This window comes from Falco punctatus, assembly GCF_963210335.1.
Source record: "Falco punctatus genome assembly, chromosome: 2".
In the NCBI taxonomy this organism is placed as follows: Eukaryota; Metazoa; Chordata; class Aves; order Falconiformes; family Falconidae; genus Falco; species Falco punctatus.
Genome location: NC_137581.1, coordinates 72,246,783 through 72,267,109, shown reverse-complemented (window position 1 = coordinate 72,267,109; position 20,327 = coordinate 72,246,783). Strand labels below are relative to the sequence as shown.

At 37.9% G+C, this 20,327-nt stretch overlaps 1 protein-coding gene across 1 annotated transcript in view; it reads left to right on the top strand.

The window, feature by feature from the left end:
* OCA2 (OCA2 melanosomal transmembrane protein) overlaps positions 1-20,327 on the top strand; it is a 226,847-nt gene that overhangs the window by 154,946 nt on the left and 51,574 nt on the right. The window contains exon 23 of the mRNA XM_080377365.1: positions 6,590-6,683. Coding sequence (XP_080233491.1) covers positions 6,590-6,683 — 94 coding nt within the window. The remainder of the gene's footprint in view (positions 1-6,589; positions 6,684-20,327) is intronic.

Below are 20,327 nucleotides of genomic sequence, written 5' to 3'. Positions count from 1 at the left end.
ACTTGAACCATAGAAAAACATAACAAGTAGGCTCCAATTGAAAGTCAATTTGATTAAAGTCAGAATCTGAATTTAAAGCAGCTGGATATTCTAAAATAACTTAATGGAGGGACGCTTTTTTTTTTAATGGTGTTTTCTTGGTCTGCTCAGCTTCCAATTAAGATATCATAGAAGTTGAGTAATGTACTTTTATGCCAGGTTTCTAAACATGAAACTATTTCTCAGTATTTCGTCCCTAATAGTGCCACGTGTGGAGAAACTGTGAAATTAGGCTGACATAGTTTTATCCTCTGAATCTAAAAATCAGAGATAAAAAAATGTGCAAACTGGGATTTCTGTGCAGCATTGAAAGCTTTAAATGGAATCTACTTCAATATGTGTTTCAGGACACGATGGAATGGCATGTCAGAGTACACTGCTGACACTATCCCTTGTTATACTAGTTTATTTTACCCTTGTATTGGGTAAATTGACTTTGAGGAGAGAGGAGACTTTAGCGATCACCTCAGGTTTTATGTCTTTTTTGCAGATGTCTGAATTTGAAAGAAGCTTATGGATTTCTTTATGTCATTAAAGTAACAAGTGCAGGACATTCAGCAACCTGCCTTATTTATTTCACACTTCTGGTAGAAAAGTGACAAATTTAACTTTCACCTTTTACTCTCATAGCAAAAGGGGACCAATAAACATTGACTAGTGAAATACAGTAACTGTCCTGCTGATGGTATAGTAGGGGTGATAAAAAATGATAAAGTTCACCTGATTAAAGGTGTATGCATTTGTGCAGAAACATCCTATTCAAAATGTTTTCAAATCAGTAAATTAAAAAGTGTTGATACCATAAGCCTGCAATCTCTAACACATAACAGTGTTGAATGAGTTCATGCATGCCTTCAGCCCTGTACTGCCTATGATTGAGGTTCCTTGTTATTTAAGGACTATTAATAGTTTAATTGGCTTTGATTCTGTAGCTCTTTATTGACTGCAAAGTTTGATTATCCAAGGCTTGTTAATTTTTACACATATAAAATATTAAAAGGTACCCAAGAATTGTTGGCATTTAACAGATGAATATAAATGGCTTTGTTTAATGAAGCAAATCTGGATTAGTTTTGTGTGAAACAGAAAATTTCTGAAAGCTATGAAGGCTGTCTCCTGTAAGGCTTATAAAATCCATAATTGTTCAGTGTTTGCTTCTGCAGCTGGTTTGGTTTCGTTTGCTCAGTTTGTGCTTTAAGTAGAGAAATAGAATGTGCTATGGAAAGGAAGCCGCACGCGTCAGCCTGCCTCTATTTAATGATGTAAAGCCTATGGGAGTCTGCACAGTTTTCTTTTGAAAACGGATGGAAAGCAAGGGGCTGGATCCCTTCAGCAAGTTCTGCTTTGACAGTGTAATGAGGTGGTTTGATTACAGCAAAAAGCAGGGCTGGGAATCCTCATTCTAAGATTATTCATGACTCCGTAGCAAACTCTTGGTTCCAGAGTGAGAACCCTTGCCTGGGACAAAGCAGTGCAAACAGCTGTGCCCTGGTAAAACTTGGCCTGTCACAGGTGTTTGTCCCAGGCCAAGGGAAAAGATGTTTTCAGGGCTTATGCTGACATGAAAACAGGGTAGTCTTTTATTTCTTCTGCATTAGCTAGCCACAGGGAAGAGAAAATGCAGAAAGTCTGTTGGTTAGACTGTGGATCCCCATCCACCATCAGGACACATGGAGGGGAAGGTGGTCTGTAATGTTCACAACAAAGCAAGACCTTTCTGTAAGCAATCCACTTTTAAGCTTGCTATTGCACAAGGTGCTATGTCCTTTATGTTTGGGAAAGTTACTGTTTATGAAGGCTGCTCACGCTAGGCCAAATAGCTTTATTAGTGATAATCCCTTCCCTTTGATTTCTCAGTGCTTTGTGTAATAAACACTAATCCTGCCAGGCAGTCTGAGGTGGTTCTCCTGGCAAACATATTAATGCAACAAACTCAAGGGTTAGGCTTGCTCTTGAGGGGGCAATACCAAAGGGACTCCTGAGAACTAATGCTATTTAGATATAATAGATGTGCTGCTGACAAGTGAAAATCAACAACTGAGAATGAGGCTTAAAGTGAGAGGGAACATGTTATCGATACAAACTCTCTCCCTTTTCTTGTTACGATTCTACCCCAGTTTTCTAGCCCCTTCCTTTAATAAGCTTAATCAGTTCTCCCAACACTGATTTTCAGTGCATTGCAGGTTAGTCACCCGGGCAAACACTTTTACCGAGGGAGAGGCTATCTGGGCCAAGGGAGGTGCATTACATGTAGTGTGCAGGTTCTGAGTTTGAATTTTGCGGTCTCTGCAGGAGCAATGTGGCAGAGGGTAACAGCTGAACACTGGGTTGAGACATAGCTACAAATGGAACTAGAAGGCTGGAAGAAGCAGGGCTGGTAGCTACTGCAGGTATCAAATCAGGCTTGTCAGCATCTACCTGCTTGTACCTCTAAGTTAGCTGGAGATGCAAAGACACATTTTGATCTGTAGGTTTTGGTTTTGAATCTTTCTTGGTAGATTTATTCTTAACTAAAACTTTTAATACTTTCTTATACTTTGAGTTGATTTCACATTCTCTAAAGACATTCAAAGTAATTTGCCTTGAGAAATATCAGAAAAAATACTTTTGTGTCACCTTTTCTGGACAGAAGCAGTAGAAGGAAGACCTTCTACTGTGCTTCCATTGATTGTGTAAAGCTAGGACAGGTCCATGGAAAAAGAGTATGATCCATGAGGATTCCTCTGGCATTTTCTTTTCTGTAGCCTAGGCAGCAGCAGCTCTTTAAGTGACATGTCTGTATCTTTCTATGATCACACCTCAAAATGAGAATTTCTTTTTGCATTGTGAAAAAGGTCTTTCCTGATTTTGTGCTTATGAGTTATTAAGCGTAGGTAGTATTGACAATAATGCACATAGTCTGCCAAGAATAAAAGGCAGAATAAATATGCAGGATAAAATGTATGGCTTACCTCATACATATCACACACTACAGATACTAGAAATATAATACTAAATTCTTTGTAATTAATCCAGTTTCTTAATAACCATCTGCCTTGTGATAAAGGATGAGTTACAGTAACAGTTATCAAAAAGAGTTATATTAGGAGTCATCAAAACAGATTGGTTATTGCAACATTATTATTTTATGTAGTTCACCATTGTGTTATTACATTTTGAGCATACAAACAAGCAAGAGTGTCTGCTATGATTTATAAGCTTAATTATTCTTAAGATTGAAGATGATGTGAAGATGAAGTCAAGATTGGGTGAAATCCTACAAAATACTTATTGTTCATTATATCAATTGGAATTAATTTAATGTGTGTAGGTTTCCATGTACATTAGCTTAGTCTTGGGTTTTCCATGATTCAGAGGTTGTAGTGTTGCTGTTTCACTACTGAATTAAATGTCTGCTGTGGAGACATGTTCCTGGGAGGAGAAACAAAAGTTTGCCTCTGCTGTTAATTTCAGTGTAGCTATTTGAAGCCTGCTGAGCCAGTACTTAATTAAACCGCACACACATTCTGAACAAATGAAAAAGGAATGCTGCTCCTTTCAGATAACATTTAAGGTGACAATTTCTTTTCAAGTGAAATCTACTTGGGGAAATCAATTCACTGCCGAAGCATTCTGTAATACTTCATTATGTGAAGGCATTACTATAGCCCATGTACAGCATAGGACAGCATGTGCTGTTTGGAGATCTCAACTGTATCTAGTCACAGCCATGGGACAATTGCCGTTTCAGTCCTGTTTCTTTAATTTGAAGTCAGAGCTATATTCCTTGTCTACGGTAATATTATTCTGACGGTGATATCTGATGTGCTACACATAAAGCAGAAACCTCTTATGAAATATTTGGAGGTTGTACACTACTGATTAGTTTTGGAATCGAAAATTTACGAAGTGTTCCTGCCTGACTTCTGTAATAACATGAGCTGTATTCATTTGGTCTGTTTTAACATTAAGCCACATGCTTTGTGTCTTGGCTATCTCATGCCAGAGCCTACTAGGAACGCTGATGTTCCAAGTTCCATTTCATATCTTTAAACATGCATTAAAGTAACTAAAATATGCTTTGAGGCCAAGAGAGGGCAAGGGAAATGAGCTGTGCAGTTTCTAATGACCAGTGCTAGATGCTAGTTTTTAAAGGTTTCTGGTCTTCTTGTGAGTTTAGTTATCTTTTCTCTCCACACCTGAAGCATGTACATGATCCACTGTGTGATACACAGTGTGTGTGATAAGAAGCCTAGGTCACAAATAGCTCTTGGTGTCTCATGAGGATGCTCCACAATGCTTTTATGATCTGTAGGGATATACCCTTCTAGTGATGTGCAGTTCAGCTAATATCAGCGGAGCTCCTCCTAGACAGAGAGGACCTGTGCACCCAGCTCCAACTCCTTTGCAATACCAAAACCTTAACAGGGCAAGAAGGATGCAGCTCACTTAGCATAGCTCAGAGCAGAAAAAGAATAGGAATAATGAAAAAAAGAGAGACAATGAAATATATGAAAAAAAAAATGTCAGTTTGGGATGGCAGGGAATGGGAGGGGATGCTTCCCTCATCTCACATTGTCTGTAAGATTTCAGCTGCTTTCTTGTTCCATAGTGGGATCAGCCCAAGAGCTGTTTGAGGCTGCTGATGAGAAAACAAACTCAAGTCTTCTGGTCTTATTAAGTGTTGTTTAGGCCATTCACCTGAGACAACAGACATTCATGTTCAGATGTCTACTCCAGCATGAAAATTTCAGTTTACAGCCTATTTTGTGTTGATAAAAACTGACCATCCTGGGACAAATAAGAATCATGCTTCCTCTTCAGACTCGATTAGAAAAATATAGGCCACGCAAGGGCTTTTTCTTAGAAAGCTTTGGATTTCATTAGATCAACTTAAAAAAAAAAAAAAAAAAAAGTCCTGAATGACTTTTTGGGGTTTAGTTGTTTATCACAGTAGTTGCTCTGTCCCTAGAATGACTAGTATCTCAGTATCCACTGACACTGGCACAGCTTTGAATCCAAACTGGGATCAAAATTATCTCAATCAAGCTCTTTCTCCTACCCTTTATTTTATTAGAAGAGGAAGATCTTCCTTCCTCCAATGTCCCCTCCACATCACATCTTTTCTCTCCTTTTCCTTACTTCTGAACTCACTTAATTTTATTTGAATTTAAGAGTGTTCTATTAATTTTTAAGAATATTTTTAGAAGCCTACTCATCTTGTGTGCACTTCCAGGTGCACAAGGCCATATGGGTACCATGTGTAAATCCTTAGGGGAATAATCCTTCTACTTTTCTGACCTGCCTGTTCTTTGGTAAACTGTTATCTGGGTGACCTGACTTTACTAAGTCTAAACAATTAACTAGAGCATTGATTGCCTTCTGATCTGTTTCTCTCAAAGTCAGACTAGAAGAGTCTCCACTGAGCAGTGACGTTTAACAGGGCCAAAATGAGAAGAGTAACTATATGCCGATAGGAGCAAAGAAAGACTTGTGCTTAGAATAATGGATTGTTAATGTAGTGATATAAGGCAAAATAAATGACATGCCATAATATATATATTAAAAAGTCTCCTAGATTGTTACCTCTTTTGTTCAAAATTTCAGTTAAGGAACAGAATATAGGAGTCACTGTCACTTCCTAAGTTATGCCTTAGATCAGAAACATTTGCTGAAGACATCTGTTTTGTGGAAGTCAAGTATACAGCATTTCTTAAGTCTGAGGCATGACTCATGGGAAAGCTATAGAAAATAGGGTAGTCTTTATGAGCTCTAAATACCTAACTACTCTACATTGCTAGATTACTGACAGTTTACTGACGCTGGAAAGGCTTAGGAGAAGTATGCGGTTCCTTCAAGAGGATAGATGTACTTTGTAAACATGGCATATAATTTTCCTTTGGTGTGTTCCTCTCCTAAGGGGACTTGTATAATGTAATTTGGTAAAGTTCACTGAATAAAGTTATGTTCCTTTATGTATTAAAGAACTATTGTTGTTTGGTAAGAAAACCTTGTATCTGTAGTGATTCTTTTGCCTTAGTAGAGAGATGGGAAGCAGATTCCACTGTCCCACTTATTTTGTTTTAAATTTCTGTTAAAAAAAATAATTCTTAGCTATTAGTTACCCTCTCTGTAAAAAAAGACACTAATTTGTCAATGTCAAGTTTGTGTAAGGAAAAAAGGCATGCAGGTTTCTTAGCATCCTCAAACTATCTTGCCCTTTGTTTTCAGCTCATCTTATGGCAACTTCTTGCATGTAAAACAAAAAATCAGTAAGTGTATCTGAATGCAAGTCTCTGGTGTCATTTTGACAACTGCTAGATTGGTGTTATGCTCCTTCCCTTTTTTTCTGGCTTGTGTAGAATCAGAGGATAATACCAGGCTTATCTTTCAAAGCATGAAGCTATTTATAGGATGTGGAGACACTGTCCGTGTGTTTTTCAGGCCTATGCAACAGAAATTGATTTTTCTATTCTAACTAGTATGTCTTGGGACTTTAGCACAGAATAAACAGAGGAAGAGTAAAAAACAAAGCACAACTATAAACTGGTATTTGTTTTCTGAACTGCAGGTAATGGAACATTGATTGGAGCATCTGCGAATGTTGTTTGTGCAGGAATTGCTGAACAGCATGGTTATGGCTTCTCTTTCATGGAGTTCTTCAGGTACAATTTTAAATTTATCACTTTAAACCTGTCTTCTTTTTTTTTTTTTTTCTCTAGATAAACAATGGATCCTCCAACGACAACGTTTGGAGAAAGGGTCCTTAAAATAAACCTGTGTTCCTAATTTGTTTTTGGAAACTGAAATGTGGGAGGAGAGCAGATCATTTTATTTTTGTATACTGCAGATAGAATGCGTAAAGGTGGTGGGAGCACAGTGGAACACCAAGAGAAACAATGCCTCAGTAATTCCTGCTTTTATCACCCTCAATCTTATCTTTAGCTCGGTAGTGATACTAAACTGTTGCTTTGTTGTTAAACACAATTTAAATGTAGTTTGTCATCTGCACATTTCCATGGACATTCCATTGCCAAGAGAAAGTGGGATGTCCCAGTTTAGACTGAATAGAACTTTCTCTGTGATCCCATGAGTAAACCTCTTTATCTAAAAGCAATTACTTCTTTTGACCAGCTGCTTACCAGCTATGAGTGAAAGTGTGATGAGCTGCTAACAACAGCTCAAGTTGTTTAATTAATAATTATTGTTTTGAATAATGGAAGTTCTTCTGCAGGTCATTCGTCAGCAGGTTTTCAAGGGACAATGTGTAGTTAACACATACAACGGATTATTATTTTTCCAAACACCTCAAGTTTTTGAAACTGTGGTTGAAAGGTGTAAATGGAAACTGGAATACAGAGTACTAGACATGAAGTTAAAGTTTAAAGTGTAGTTGATTTAACAAAGCATAATTCCTTGCTTATTTTTCTGCATATTTAGGGCAAAAGATACTCTTAAGTTCACACTAATACTTTTTTATTTGCATTGTTTATTTTAGTTTCTCAGCTCTGTCAGTTTCCCTTCATGTTATTTACCCCAAAGCCTTAAAACCTGCATAATTGATATGATTAGTCATATGGGAGTGTCTGAGGCAGAGCCAATGATAACCCTAAAAAGAAAGGTCTGAACTGTTCTTGCTAAAATTCTTTCTATGGGCATGTGCTGCTCATAGCACAGGTTATCTCTTCACCCATAGTCTTCTGGTGATATGTTTTAGAAAGACAGAATGTCTATCAAATCAAAATCTTGGTTGCCAGGACCTTTGAGACTGCAGTACAGTCTTAAGTAGTATAGAGTGATAGCCAACAGACCTTTTGGAAGTCAAGCCCCTGTACAAAAAAGATGGTGATACAGCAATAATGGGCTTGTGGATTGTTCTGTTTGTGTTTCACAGATGTTCAGCTTGTCATTTGGGGATTTAAATTAAAGGTAGCATTAACAATGTGTCTTCTATATAAATTTTGTAATGAAATGTTCTTAAAGCTTCCATGACACTGAGTGAGTATCTAAGCAGAAACAAGGATGTACAGCCTGACTAGTCTCTTCAGCAGTGTTCACCGGAATGTGTTGGGGAAGACTGAAGACAATACACAGATTCTCTGAATTACCTTCTATATGCATGCTTTCAGTGGAAACAATTACTGAGGAAGACCGTAGCCATTGTGAGTAAAGATATGAGAACTGAATCCAGAGTGGTCACAGAAAGATAGCAATAGATAGTAATTAGCAGAAGAAATATAAAAGCCCACTTTTGCTGGCTTCTTCTCAATCACTGAGCAGGCAGATTATGAGCTCCTTCATAATTTGTCTTGGGAAAATATTTGTTTCAGTTGAACGTGGCCCAATTCAATATTTTCCGAGGCTTCTCCTGGCATTAAGAGGTATTACATGTATCCCCTAAGGATTTTGATCTTGCTTACTTCTATTTATGAAGGTAGTCTCAAAGCATGAAGTGATTTTTCTGCGTTTCTCCCCTGTTTGCCCAGGACCACTCATAAGGTTTCACATCCCTATCCAGGGTCCTCTGCAGTGCCTCTGCTTGTATAGACACAGATTGTTACTCTCTCATCTTGCAAACCCCTGTGAGTTACCAGGGAAAAAACATGGGTACCATGTATGGAGAGATGGTGGCCCTCTGCTGCCTGCTTTTTTGCTAAGATTTCTTCAGTGCAACCTGTGCTCGTATTGTTTAGTCCTTTTCAAGTGTCTCTGTGCAGGAAACCCATGACATGTCTGTTCCAGGTGGTGTCTGGGGTCATAGAACATACTACATTATTTCCCATACCCTTCTTCCCTCTCTGCATGCTAAGCCAAAATTATGCAGCTATGTTTAAGGAGGGTTTTTGCTAGAAGCAGCTTTTTTTGCAAACCATGTTTTGACATGGTGGTCTTGAGGAGGAGCTCTGGGCAGGGTTGCTAAGCATGTCTAGTGAGTACACCTTGACACAACAGGGGTGGAGAGGCTCTGGAGGCTGTGGGTGTCTAGTGGCAGGAGGCATCATGATGTCTCTCTGTGTAGGGAGAAAAAGGAAAAAAAACAAAGAACCAGGCTTTGTAAGAGGGCTGATGGGCTCATGACCTTTCCTGTGTGTGTCTTTGTGCAGTGGCACTTGGTGCAGTTCGAGGTTCCTCTGCTCTTTTTTATGAGGGGAGCAGTGTCAGACCAGCTGCTGCCCCAGCCAGAGCCAGAGGTGTCCAGGTCTGATAAGTTGCCTTAAATGCTGTGGTCTGGACCGGCTTGATATGCTTCTGTCTGGAGAACCTTCAGCAGAAGAAATCCTGTGCCAGGAGGGTGCATGCCTGAATGATCATGAATGCTATAGTCTGTCAGAAATCTAGTATCCTGGGGAAGGTCCCCCTTCAGAGCCAAATCTAATTGCTTCCTTCCCTGGCTGAAGGATCCTACCTCCCCAAGGACGTGGGGACACTCATCTCCTCCCAGACTGCTGGACATGGCTGGATGTAGGGGAAGACAGCCACCCCTGTTGTCCCATCCTCACCATTCAAACAACTCAGGCCCATGTGCTGGAAGTGCTGTGCCTATAGGGAGGTCCCAGTAGGATGGCATTTAAGTGGGAAATATACTGAGGAAGGAGGGAGAAAGGCATAGATTCTCCTACGCTGTGTTGAAGCACCTTAAAGCTTGTTGTCTGATCAGTACCCGACCAGAGCACTGAGACCCTTGGCCTTCTCTGCATCCTTTGTCAGCAGGTCCCAACCACGCATGCCTGGCTTCAAGTGTACTTGCCAGTGTCATGAAGTGTGTCACTCAGAATGCATTCATAGGTCTTGTTCCCTTCTCCCACATGACCTGTCAACACGTGTAGAAACCATTTCTGTCTGAACAGTGCTCCCAAGGGGAAGAGCAAGATTGTGAGAAAGGATCCTGCTTTCTGTTTCTGACCCTTGTAAGCTTTTCTGGATACTTTATTATGTTCCACTGAAATAAAAAAAGATTCCCAGGTCCCTTAGGATATACAGATCCTGTAATAAATTTACCTTATCACCATGAAAATATTTTTACCTTTGAATCTGTTATACGTGGTGGTAGGGCAATGAAAAAGGGCTTCTTGTGGTATATTGGCAGCAAAAGGAAGATCAGGGGACATGTGAGCCTGCCACTGAGTGGGGAAATGACCTGCTGACAAAGGATGCAGTGAAGGCAGAGGTTCTCAGTGCTCTGATCAGCAGCACAAAAAATACTCCCCAGGGTTCTTGTGATCGCCAGTGGTGCCTTCCAAGCTCAGCCATTCTGGGATTCAGCTTGTAACCAGTCCCAGAAATCTGAAGGCAAATAATGAGTAACTGCCGCTGGATGATTCATTTGGACTACCTCAAATTCAAAGGAAGCAATGTTAAGACAAAAAGGAAATTGAAAGTCCTAGGAAGATCAGGCTCAAAACCAGCAATTTGCTTAAAGATGCTCTTGCATTTTTGGATTTAGCCCAGACAAATTACACTCCTTTTACACCTTGGAAACTTTCTCATCAAGCTGTATTTATGTGTTTTAATCTTTCTGCCTAAAAAAAATCTTATATGCACCCAAATTTTTCATTATCTTTCTAGTAATTCAGAAGGCAGAGTTGAACACAATATTCCAGGCACAGTTCTCTTATTTTTTCCCATTTTACAAAGGTAGGATTAAATAAAAAATACAGAGCTATTTGCATTTTTGTTGCTAATCTAAGCCATTTCAAATTCCTGTTTAATTTACTATTCAGTGTTAAATCCAAGACTCTTTCAGCTTTCACATCACTTACTTGAGTGTGAGCATATCTGTTTCCTGCCCACAAAGTTCTTTTACTTTTCCTACATTGTGTTTCTAATTAACATATCATCAATGGGCAAAGATAAAGGGGAACTGGCATACTATGTGATCCAGTAAGTGAATTGGAAGATGGACACAAAGACAAATATTTAAGTGGTAAAAATAGAAATAACTGTGAGTCAGTGGGGTTTGGAAAAGGAGATAGGAAGCAGTTGGGATGTTTGCTGTACATGGTCAAGGGTAAACATCAGATCAAACAAATGAGCATTGTGCCTCTGGAGAGAAAAGCAATTTTTTTGGTAGTCTTGACGCTGTAGAAAACATTTGGTGTGTTAATAATATGAAGGTAATTACTCAGGGACAGCGTATATGAGTAAGCAGAAGGCAGGGAAAGATAATATGCATATTACGATTTTTAATCTAGTTATCAGAGAAACATTAAATCAGAAATAAGAGCTTCACATAAAGGAAAACCCCAAATGTAGGACAGTACTATTTCACTTGCAAATGGTCAGATAAGGATGGTATAGCTTGTTGCCTGAATGATTTGCAGAGGTTAACATAGTGATTTTATAACAGTTAAGACTGTAGAATAATCAAGATAGTTTTGTTTTTCTCAAGGAGTAAGATAAAAGAAAAAGCATTGCAGATGTCTCTTTTAATCTAGATGCTTCACTTCTGTTAGTTTTTATATTCTTACCAGCATATCTGAGTTTGTTGCAATCGCATTCCATTAGGTCAGTCCACCCTATGGAATATGAAAATGACCCACAGAAATCTTTTTGTTACCAATGAAAATGTGGTTCCAGCTTCATAGCATAAGAAGTTCTCATTGCTGTAGGGGCTTTAATTACCTGTTTCCACTTGCTAATAAAATTGCCAGCTTGTTTTTAATTTTCTCTTTCAGATGGGCATTTATAACCTTATAAAGATACATAATATTTCAAATATAAAATAAGTCATGGTCCTTCATCCTATTGTAATTCAACACCAGACATCCTTGTATGTCTGTGATGCATGATGTAATTAAAAAAAAAAGAATCACAGGTATATGCTGAGCCTATTTGACACAGAAAGAAAGTAAGTATTATGGAAAATACTCTAATTTTATTTCAAGCAGATTTTGGCTGGCTGAATGTATCATGGGTGTGGGATATATAGGTAAGAGAAGAATGGATTGGATAACTATGTAATGGAATAAGAGTACAGGAGTGATGATTTGATACATGAAGAAATCAGTCTGCCCAGAAGAACAGGGCTAGGGACCTAATTTAGATGACAGTGGTAGGGTTAGCTGGGCATGATCCTGAAAACATCGCGCAAAACAGGTTTTGCATTTTTCTGTCATTGCTTTCCCTTTATATGGCATCTGAAGAGCTGAATTAATAATCTCTGTCTTCTGTGGGAGTAACGATAATTCGGAAGTGTCAAAAAGCATTCATTTCTGATAATAGCTTAGGAGAAATAACAGTTTTCACCATAGGATTTGTCTTAGGTGATATTCACAGCAAAAATATTTGCAGCAGGATACTCCTTTTATCCCTGCTTGAGAGCACTCACCCATAAAGACTGAAAGAGTGCATCCCGTGAGAACTGTCATTCGTGTGTGGGGCAGGACAAATGTGATTTTATTTGCTACCATCTGTGTACCCTATTTGCACAACTTACTGAAAATAAATGTTAAAAAAACCCCAAAACATTGGCTTTGTAAAGCCATGTGAATGTCTCTACTTGATTATGTGTTAGACAACTGTAGTCCTTTTCATTCCTGTTAATGTAGTATCATTTCCCCCCGTTTTCTTGCTATTAACACCACTCTATTCCAAGCACTGTTGCTGTTTTAAGGCTGAAACGGATCAGAATCAAACCAGCCCTGCTATTCTAGGTGTGAATTTTGGTGGTGGAGACTTCAGTTGAGTCATATGGTATCTAAACGCCTGAACACACTTCACCTGTGGGCTTTCTGATCAACTATGCAGCTTCAGAAGACAGAAGTTTAGGATGTTCAAAGTATCTAACGAAGATTCAATGAACTGCTAAGTAAAGGTTTAGTCATTATGATAGGCAAGTGAGCTCAATCTCATTTCCCACTACTCTTCTGATCTGTACAGTAACTGATCATGGGTTAAATGTTGATAATTGACATAACAGATTTCTTCTGTTCAAATAAGTGCAAATACAACAATTGAGTAAAGCCTTCTCTACAAACTTGTTAATGAACAATTCCAATTTGGACAAGTTTTAAATTTTCACAACTTCTGCTTCCTAAAATTTCTGTCTTTAGAAATCCAGGTCTTTTAGGCTTACTATATTAGTTTGTTTTCATCTTTATCTTGCTTTCTTTACATGTGTAAGGAAAATATTAGAAGGTTGAGGTTTTTGTAAATAACTCATTTTAGTAATAAATTTCAAACCCAATTATATATGAACATCTATATGATCAGACTTAGAGTTTAGGATTTAACAAATGTAACTTAAAATTAATTTAAAATTTAACAAATCTAACGTAGACTTAACAAATCTAAAGTAGAATTTCACAAATGTAATTCAGATTTTAACATCCTATTCACTATTATACTAGGAAGGGCAAAGCTTAGACAATTTTCAGCTGATCACTCAACAAAGCAGAAAGGTAGTTCAACATGTGTTCATCTTAGTGTTAGGTTCTAGTCCAGGTTTGTTAATAAGAATGTTGGTTTTCTGTCGGCTATCTAAGAACAATCATTGCAAGATTTTAAATTGTTAGTGTTGATCTAATGACTGTTCTCAAACAAATGTTACACTGACATCTGTGGCACTTGAATAAAGTGAATACTGCTTGTTTTAAACGGTTCCATAGCTTGCATCAAACCCCATGAAGGTAAATATTCCTGCAATAGTGTGGTGCAATCCATTTTAAGAATAATTCCCGGCTTATGAGTGGTGGGGTTTTTTTAACGTTTCTTTTGATTTTGTTTATGCTCAAGAAACGTAAGTGGAAATATAAATGCATGTGGTTTTAGCTTGTTTATTTTCAGGAAAAAAGGGGGGAAAATAATATTTGTGAGCCCTTAAATATGAGGATATTTCCTTTTCCAACTTGAAATAAGATTTAGCTATGTAATGTGAAGTTTTCCATGGAGCTTAAAATGCTCCTATGTCTTCTAAGTAAAGCCAGTATCTTTGAATAGTTTGGCCTGTGGACATAAAAGTATTATTTTTTTCTTCTCTTTTTGCTGTGAAGTCTTTTGTATTAGCAAATTAGTTCCCAGTAAAGGTAGATGGGTTTTAAATACTTATCATGCTACTTGGCTTAAAATAAGGTTATGTGATTCAGGTATTAAAATCTTATTATATTTTTATCTTTTGAAGTCTATGGAATGTGTGTGTTTCATCCTCTAAGTCTTTGGAAAAGCACATTTAAAATACAATTGCAATGATCCCAATCATTGGGCTGCACAGAAAGCACCGATCCTCCAGAGACATACACATCACTTTAATGTTATGGGGTAAGCTCATGGAAGTAGTATCTAATCATAGAGTGATAGAAAAATCATAGAAAAAATCAGTTTGAAGAGACCTTAGGAGGTCTTTTATCCTGCCTTGGGCTCAAAGCAAGGTCAGCTATGGACTGCACAGAAACAGCACAGCCTCTTAGGGCAACCTGATCCCCTGCCTGGCTGTCTCTAAGGGGAAAAGTTTCTCCTCTCTTGTTTCAGTTTGTGACAGTTTCTTTCACTGTCCTGCCGTGCACCACTGTAAGAGGCACAGCTCCAACTTCCTAATCACTCCTTGTAGGTGCTAGGCACACTACTAGTGCCCCTGAAGCGGTCTCTTCTCCAGGATGACCCAGCCCAGCTCCCCCGGCTTCCCCTCCAGGGGAAAATGCTCCAGCCCCCACTGCGGGGACCCTCCGTGAGGTCCCTGCAGTTCATCCAAACAGAATGCGGTGTCTAGATATGGTCTAAGGAGCACTATGTAGAAAGGAACAATCCCTTCCCTAGATCTAAGTCCCATTCCCCTTTTCATGCAGCCAAGGAGACTGTTGGCTGTCTTTGCTGCTGGGGTTCCAGGCTCACGTGCACATCACCACTCCAGGGCCTTTCTTGCAGAGCTGCTCCTGGTCACTCTGTTCCCAGACGAAGGTGGTGCAGGGGCTCTTCTACTCCCCTGGACAGGACTTGGCATTTGTCCTTGTTGAATTTTATAAGGTTCTGGTCTTCCCATTCCTCCAGTTTGTCCAGGTCCTGCAGGGTGGTGGCCCCGCCTTCTACCTTTTCAACCAGTGTAAGATTATAGCCTAATATTTCCAGTGCAACTTTGCACAACTGTTGTGGTATGCGATGATATTCAATATTAGCATTCCAAATGGCTCCAGTATAAGAAAAAAAAATATTTGAAAATATCTGTTTATGTTGAAATGGAAATTTTGATTCAGCCTTGCATGTAACTCTCCTCATTTGATCTTCTGTGTTGATCTTATTTAAATTGTTTGAATAATTTTTTTAAAAAAATCCTAAATATGCCCAAATAGTTTTCAGATAATAGATCTGACTACAAAACATTGACATCAGTTAATTAGTTAATTTAAACCCAGCATGGTTTAAAAGTGATTATAAATTCTTAAGACTGTGCATATATGTGTACACGACACATACGAAGAAATTAAACTTTAATTTACATAAGTTTTGAGTATGGGCCAGCAGTTGCCAAGCATGGATGGTAGTACTTCAAGTGAGTAAAATCATTGTAACCCCATATCATCAAGATACTTGACTGTGGAATGGCTATCAGATACAAAAATTCATATTTGGGAGGTGGGAAGGGTGGGGTAAGCAAGCTGAATAATAAACCCAAGCCATATCAAGATAAGAGCCAGATCCACTTTTTTCATGCTCAAGAATACTTTTTTTAAATTTTGAAGTGTTGCATACCATTTAGGAGGTCTGATATATAATTTCTGAATTGTGTCATAGGACTTCATGATATCTTTCCCTTCCACTAGCATAAAGTTACTGTTTCTAGTCTCGTATGACTACAGTATGTTAGGCATGAGATCTAGACTCTTTACTGATATAAATGGTTATTAAAAACATAAAAAGTCCAAGCCACCTCTTGCATTCCGAAGTCTACCTTTGTTTGAATTCTGCTTGTGTGAGCTTCAGGGTGTAAATTGGGGTAAAATCTGTATCAAGTGGGACAGTGACAATCTGTGGAGAAAGTTGGGGTTTTTTTGCTAATCAGTGGTTCTTTGGAACTCAGAATCTTTGAGGTGTTCAGAAATTCATAAATTTGAAAGGTTATATTTAGGAAGATTACAGGACAAGGTCTAAAGAATATTGGTCTGTCATGCAAATGAGTAATGAATGTAATTCCAAAAGCTCCTCCCTAAACGTTGCATAGATGCAAACACCTCACATTTCAGGTATATTTGCAGGTACACTTTTTTTTCCTCTTGTGCAAGATTTATATATATAAAATACGCATAAAGTTATTCATCCGGTTCTTGCAGATATTTTTAGTTTACTGAAATTACATATTACTAAAGTAAGTAGGGAAAATAAATACACATTAAAATTGAGCACAGAGAGACTCTTTTGGATCATACTAAAACCAGCTGAGAAATTAATTTTTATTTTTAGCTGAAATGCAGGATACTGATCCTGGTTTAGTCTGAAAAACATAATAGCTGCATCCAGAACGGATGGAAGAATTAGGTTTGTGTCTAGGCAATTTATGATCACATTAGTGCTCCTACTAGACGTACAGATTATAGGAATGGTTGTGTTTATAGAGTATTCTTTCAGAAATTGCATGCAATGGATGTTGTAAGTCACAAACAGTATAAAGTAATCTAACACTTTAAAATCAATCAATGAACAATGAGAAGAGAGTGGTAAATGTAATATATAGCTCTATTTTTGTAACATTGACCATAACCCTTTCTTGATCACCTTTACTAAACACAGGGAATCAATACCTCATAACTTTCCAACAGCACTTGGAATAAAAATAATTTTAACAGTAATGATTTTTAGATATTTTTGGCAGTGTCAGAAAGCACATATCCTGCTGGGTTTGTACAGTTCTACTCCTATACAAACTATTTCATGCAAAGGTTTTGAAGATGTCTTTGATCATGTCTGTTCATGGAAGGAAAGACATAAATTTCTGTCCCAATGCATCTGTGCTAGCCATGTCATTAGGTTGGTAGAACCTAATAAGGATAGGAGTCATGTTGCAAGATTTTATATTAATGTATAGTATTCTACAGTGCCAATCTATGTTAAACAAATTTGCCTAAGCGCACCTGGAAGGCATTACATTCCAGGCTTTGTATTTAAAATACACAGGATGATTTTTTCTCTGTGTACATGCTTATAGCTGTGTTGAGTACAGAGGGAGTCTGGAACTCTTACACAGGTAAAGTCTGGGAAGGTGAATCCCTTTCTTGTCTATTCTAACCAATGTCTTCTAATTTTACTTCGTGTTCAGTACAGATGGCAAGAGGAAGCTAGAGAGTTGGAGGGGAAAGTTAGACTGAAGAAACTTGGAGCTATGCTGAGGCGTTCTGGAAACACGAAGGGACAACTTTTATGCATCCAGCATGAAAATACTAGTCCTTTTTTCCCTGAGTGTGGAAATGGCAAGGATATAACAGCATGTCTTTTAGTTTCTTTTTCAACACTAACACTTTTCTAAAGTATTTTGAAGAAATAATATCACATTTTTAATAATAGAACAATATATTTATCTGCTTAACTAACCTTTGGCCAATATTGCCAACTTTTAAATACGTATAGGCTTTATTTAACTTCTAACACAGTTAAGGAATACTTTCTTCTTTTTCTATCTTTTCTACTACTCTGTGGTACTCCTGTTACCAGAACCCATCACCAGCATCCATGCAAATAGAAAAAGATGCATTCCTGTTGTAAACTTTGGCTTGTGTCTGCTTATAGCAAAAATGTTAAATTGGGCTTATAGAAAGCTTCAAACTTGCCGGGTTCATATTTTGAAATGATAGGTGAGCTGCAAAACCAGGAAGAAGAACAAAATTGTAATTTCTTGAATTCTAGAGAAAAACTTAACTGTACTTCAAGTGATTTAAAGGTGTATGGTGCAGATGTGAGGTAACATGGTCCATCACCCCTGGGTCCTTGTGCCTGAATTTTCCAGTTTGAGAAATAGGTTGGAATGTGCTGCATTTCCAATCTGGCATGCCTATTTACATTTTCTTCCTATAGAAACCGGGGCAGGGTTGGGGGGTGGGGGGTGGGGGAGGAGGCAGGGATGTAGGGAGAGAAGAGGTGAAGAGAGAAGGAAGGATGAGAGATGCCATTGTGAACTCAGGTGTCATTTCAGGTTGGAGCTTGTACATGGATAGAACATCGCCCATCTAGAGAGTCACAGTGCTCATGGGCTTCTTGTACTGCTATTAACACCTAGCTTATTCTTCACCCATATGTGCTTTGGCCACCTTATCTACTGCCATTGTGTTGAATTGTTAAATTTAATGAGTTTTGACATACAGATGAATACTGAAACACATGAACTAAATCTGGTGTGCATCAAGATGGAATGATTCCTGTAGCTAACCCAAACTAGCTCACTCCATGGGTTTGTATTTTAACTTATACATAAGAAATCACGTTCATTGTCTTTTTATTAGAGCAGTCCTGAATAAAAAATGATATCTTTTAAAATGGGGATTTAAATATCTGTGAAGTCCATTCTTGCCTTGGCTTGGCATTTATGAAAGATTTAAAATCTTGTCTTTCTTTAAACTCTAGTTTAATGCTGTTGTTCCCATAGCTGACATTTTGCATACAGCAAGGCTGTACAAATTTTCTGAATTAATTCCTCTTTGAAGTTACAGAGGTATGATGGTTGTTACATAAGTAAATATTGCAGTAAGAAAGATATTATTTATTTATAGACTTTTTTGTTTAGATTACTCAATTTTTTTATTTATTTTTCTGATAATCTGTAAAGGAAACTGAAGAGGCAAAAAAGTCTTACTACATTTAGGTGGATGAGCTAATAGGTTTTGGGATGTGCTTTGTGAAGCTTTCACACCATACCTTTTTTTTTTTTAATGAACAGAATTGTATTTTTATGAAAAGATTCTTGAAGTATCTCCAAAGCCCAGGACTTTAGTAGTAGATTACAATTTGTGCTGAAAAGTGGATTTGAAAATCAGAATGTCTGCTCCAAAGAACAGTATAGTACTTCTTCAGTGTCTCTTTAAATAGTAGTCATGTAAAAACTTAAAAAAATGAATTAGTAGAAAAATCTGCAGGGAACAATTTTTCACTGACAGGTGATGGAGTTTAAATAAAAACTCTTACTTTGCTGACTTGTCTGGCCATGAGGATTCATATTTTACCACTGCTAATGTGGGCTGAAACCAGCTGAGAATATTCACCTTTCTAGCAAGCTTTTAAAAGCAAGTAAATTACCTCATTTTTCATTTCACTGAGTTTGATTTCCACCAGATCCTCTAAAACTAGTTTGAGCGGGACTGTATCTAAATGTATAAAATTTCATGGTTAGATATAAGATATAATTAAAATGGGAGTTATCCAGTTTTAGGGGCATCTGGAGTGAAAATAGGAAAGCTCTGTAGTTGATTAAACTTCTATAGCACGAAGGCAGGAGTTAATTTGTAGCCTTTCTGCTTTTGCATTGAGGTAAATATGCTTTTGTTAAATGCTAAAAGGCACAAAATGAAGGTCACATGTACCATTTTGCTTTTAGGCTTGTCATGATTGTGATTTAATTTTTTTTTTTTTAAAAAAGGAGCCTATTAAATCAGAGATTTTCTGTAGTTAAAAGAGGTCAGTGCATTATTTTCCTAGGTAATTCATCAATGTCAGTAGTGCTAATGAGAGTGGGCCATTTGTCAAGTTAGTGTGTTCATGTCTCTGCTGCTGTTGTCGTCTAGCACTCGTGTTTCATTGCAGATCATTAAATGAAAGGTTTGCTAGTGCCTTGCAAGCCATGAGTACGTCCATGTAAGGAGAGAGAGTCTACAATCTCATATTGCCCACTCGTTTTGCTAGCTGAGAGGAATACTTCTGACAGGAAGAGAAGTAGGACTTAAATAGTCTTGCTGCGTTCCCCCATCATGACTTGAAGCTAACAACTAGATTGAATTTCTGCTTGTTACCATCTCAGTTCATGTAGTGCATGAAAAAGGAAAGGGTCTGCTTTTGGTAGATGTGGTGCCCAACTGACCCGTGTGCTGTGTTGTGGTAAAAAAGCTGTATGTTATAAAAGGGGAAAAAAAATTCTAATAATGCAAAATCTTAATCTTAGTTAATTTGCTTTAGAAAATACTCATAAAAATAGATGTTTGCTACAATTCTGGGAAGCCTTTGGTGTATTTTAAACTACAGTGGTAAAATATGATAAGAAATGGAACAGAAACCTTTAAAAAATCAAGTCCATGCGACTACAAGTATAGTTTTCTGAAATGTGCAGATTACTTCTGAAATTACATGAGCGGTTGTGCCCCCTTCCCCTCTCCCTGTGACCATCAGAGTTCAAGTAGTCCAGA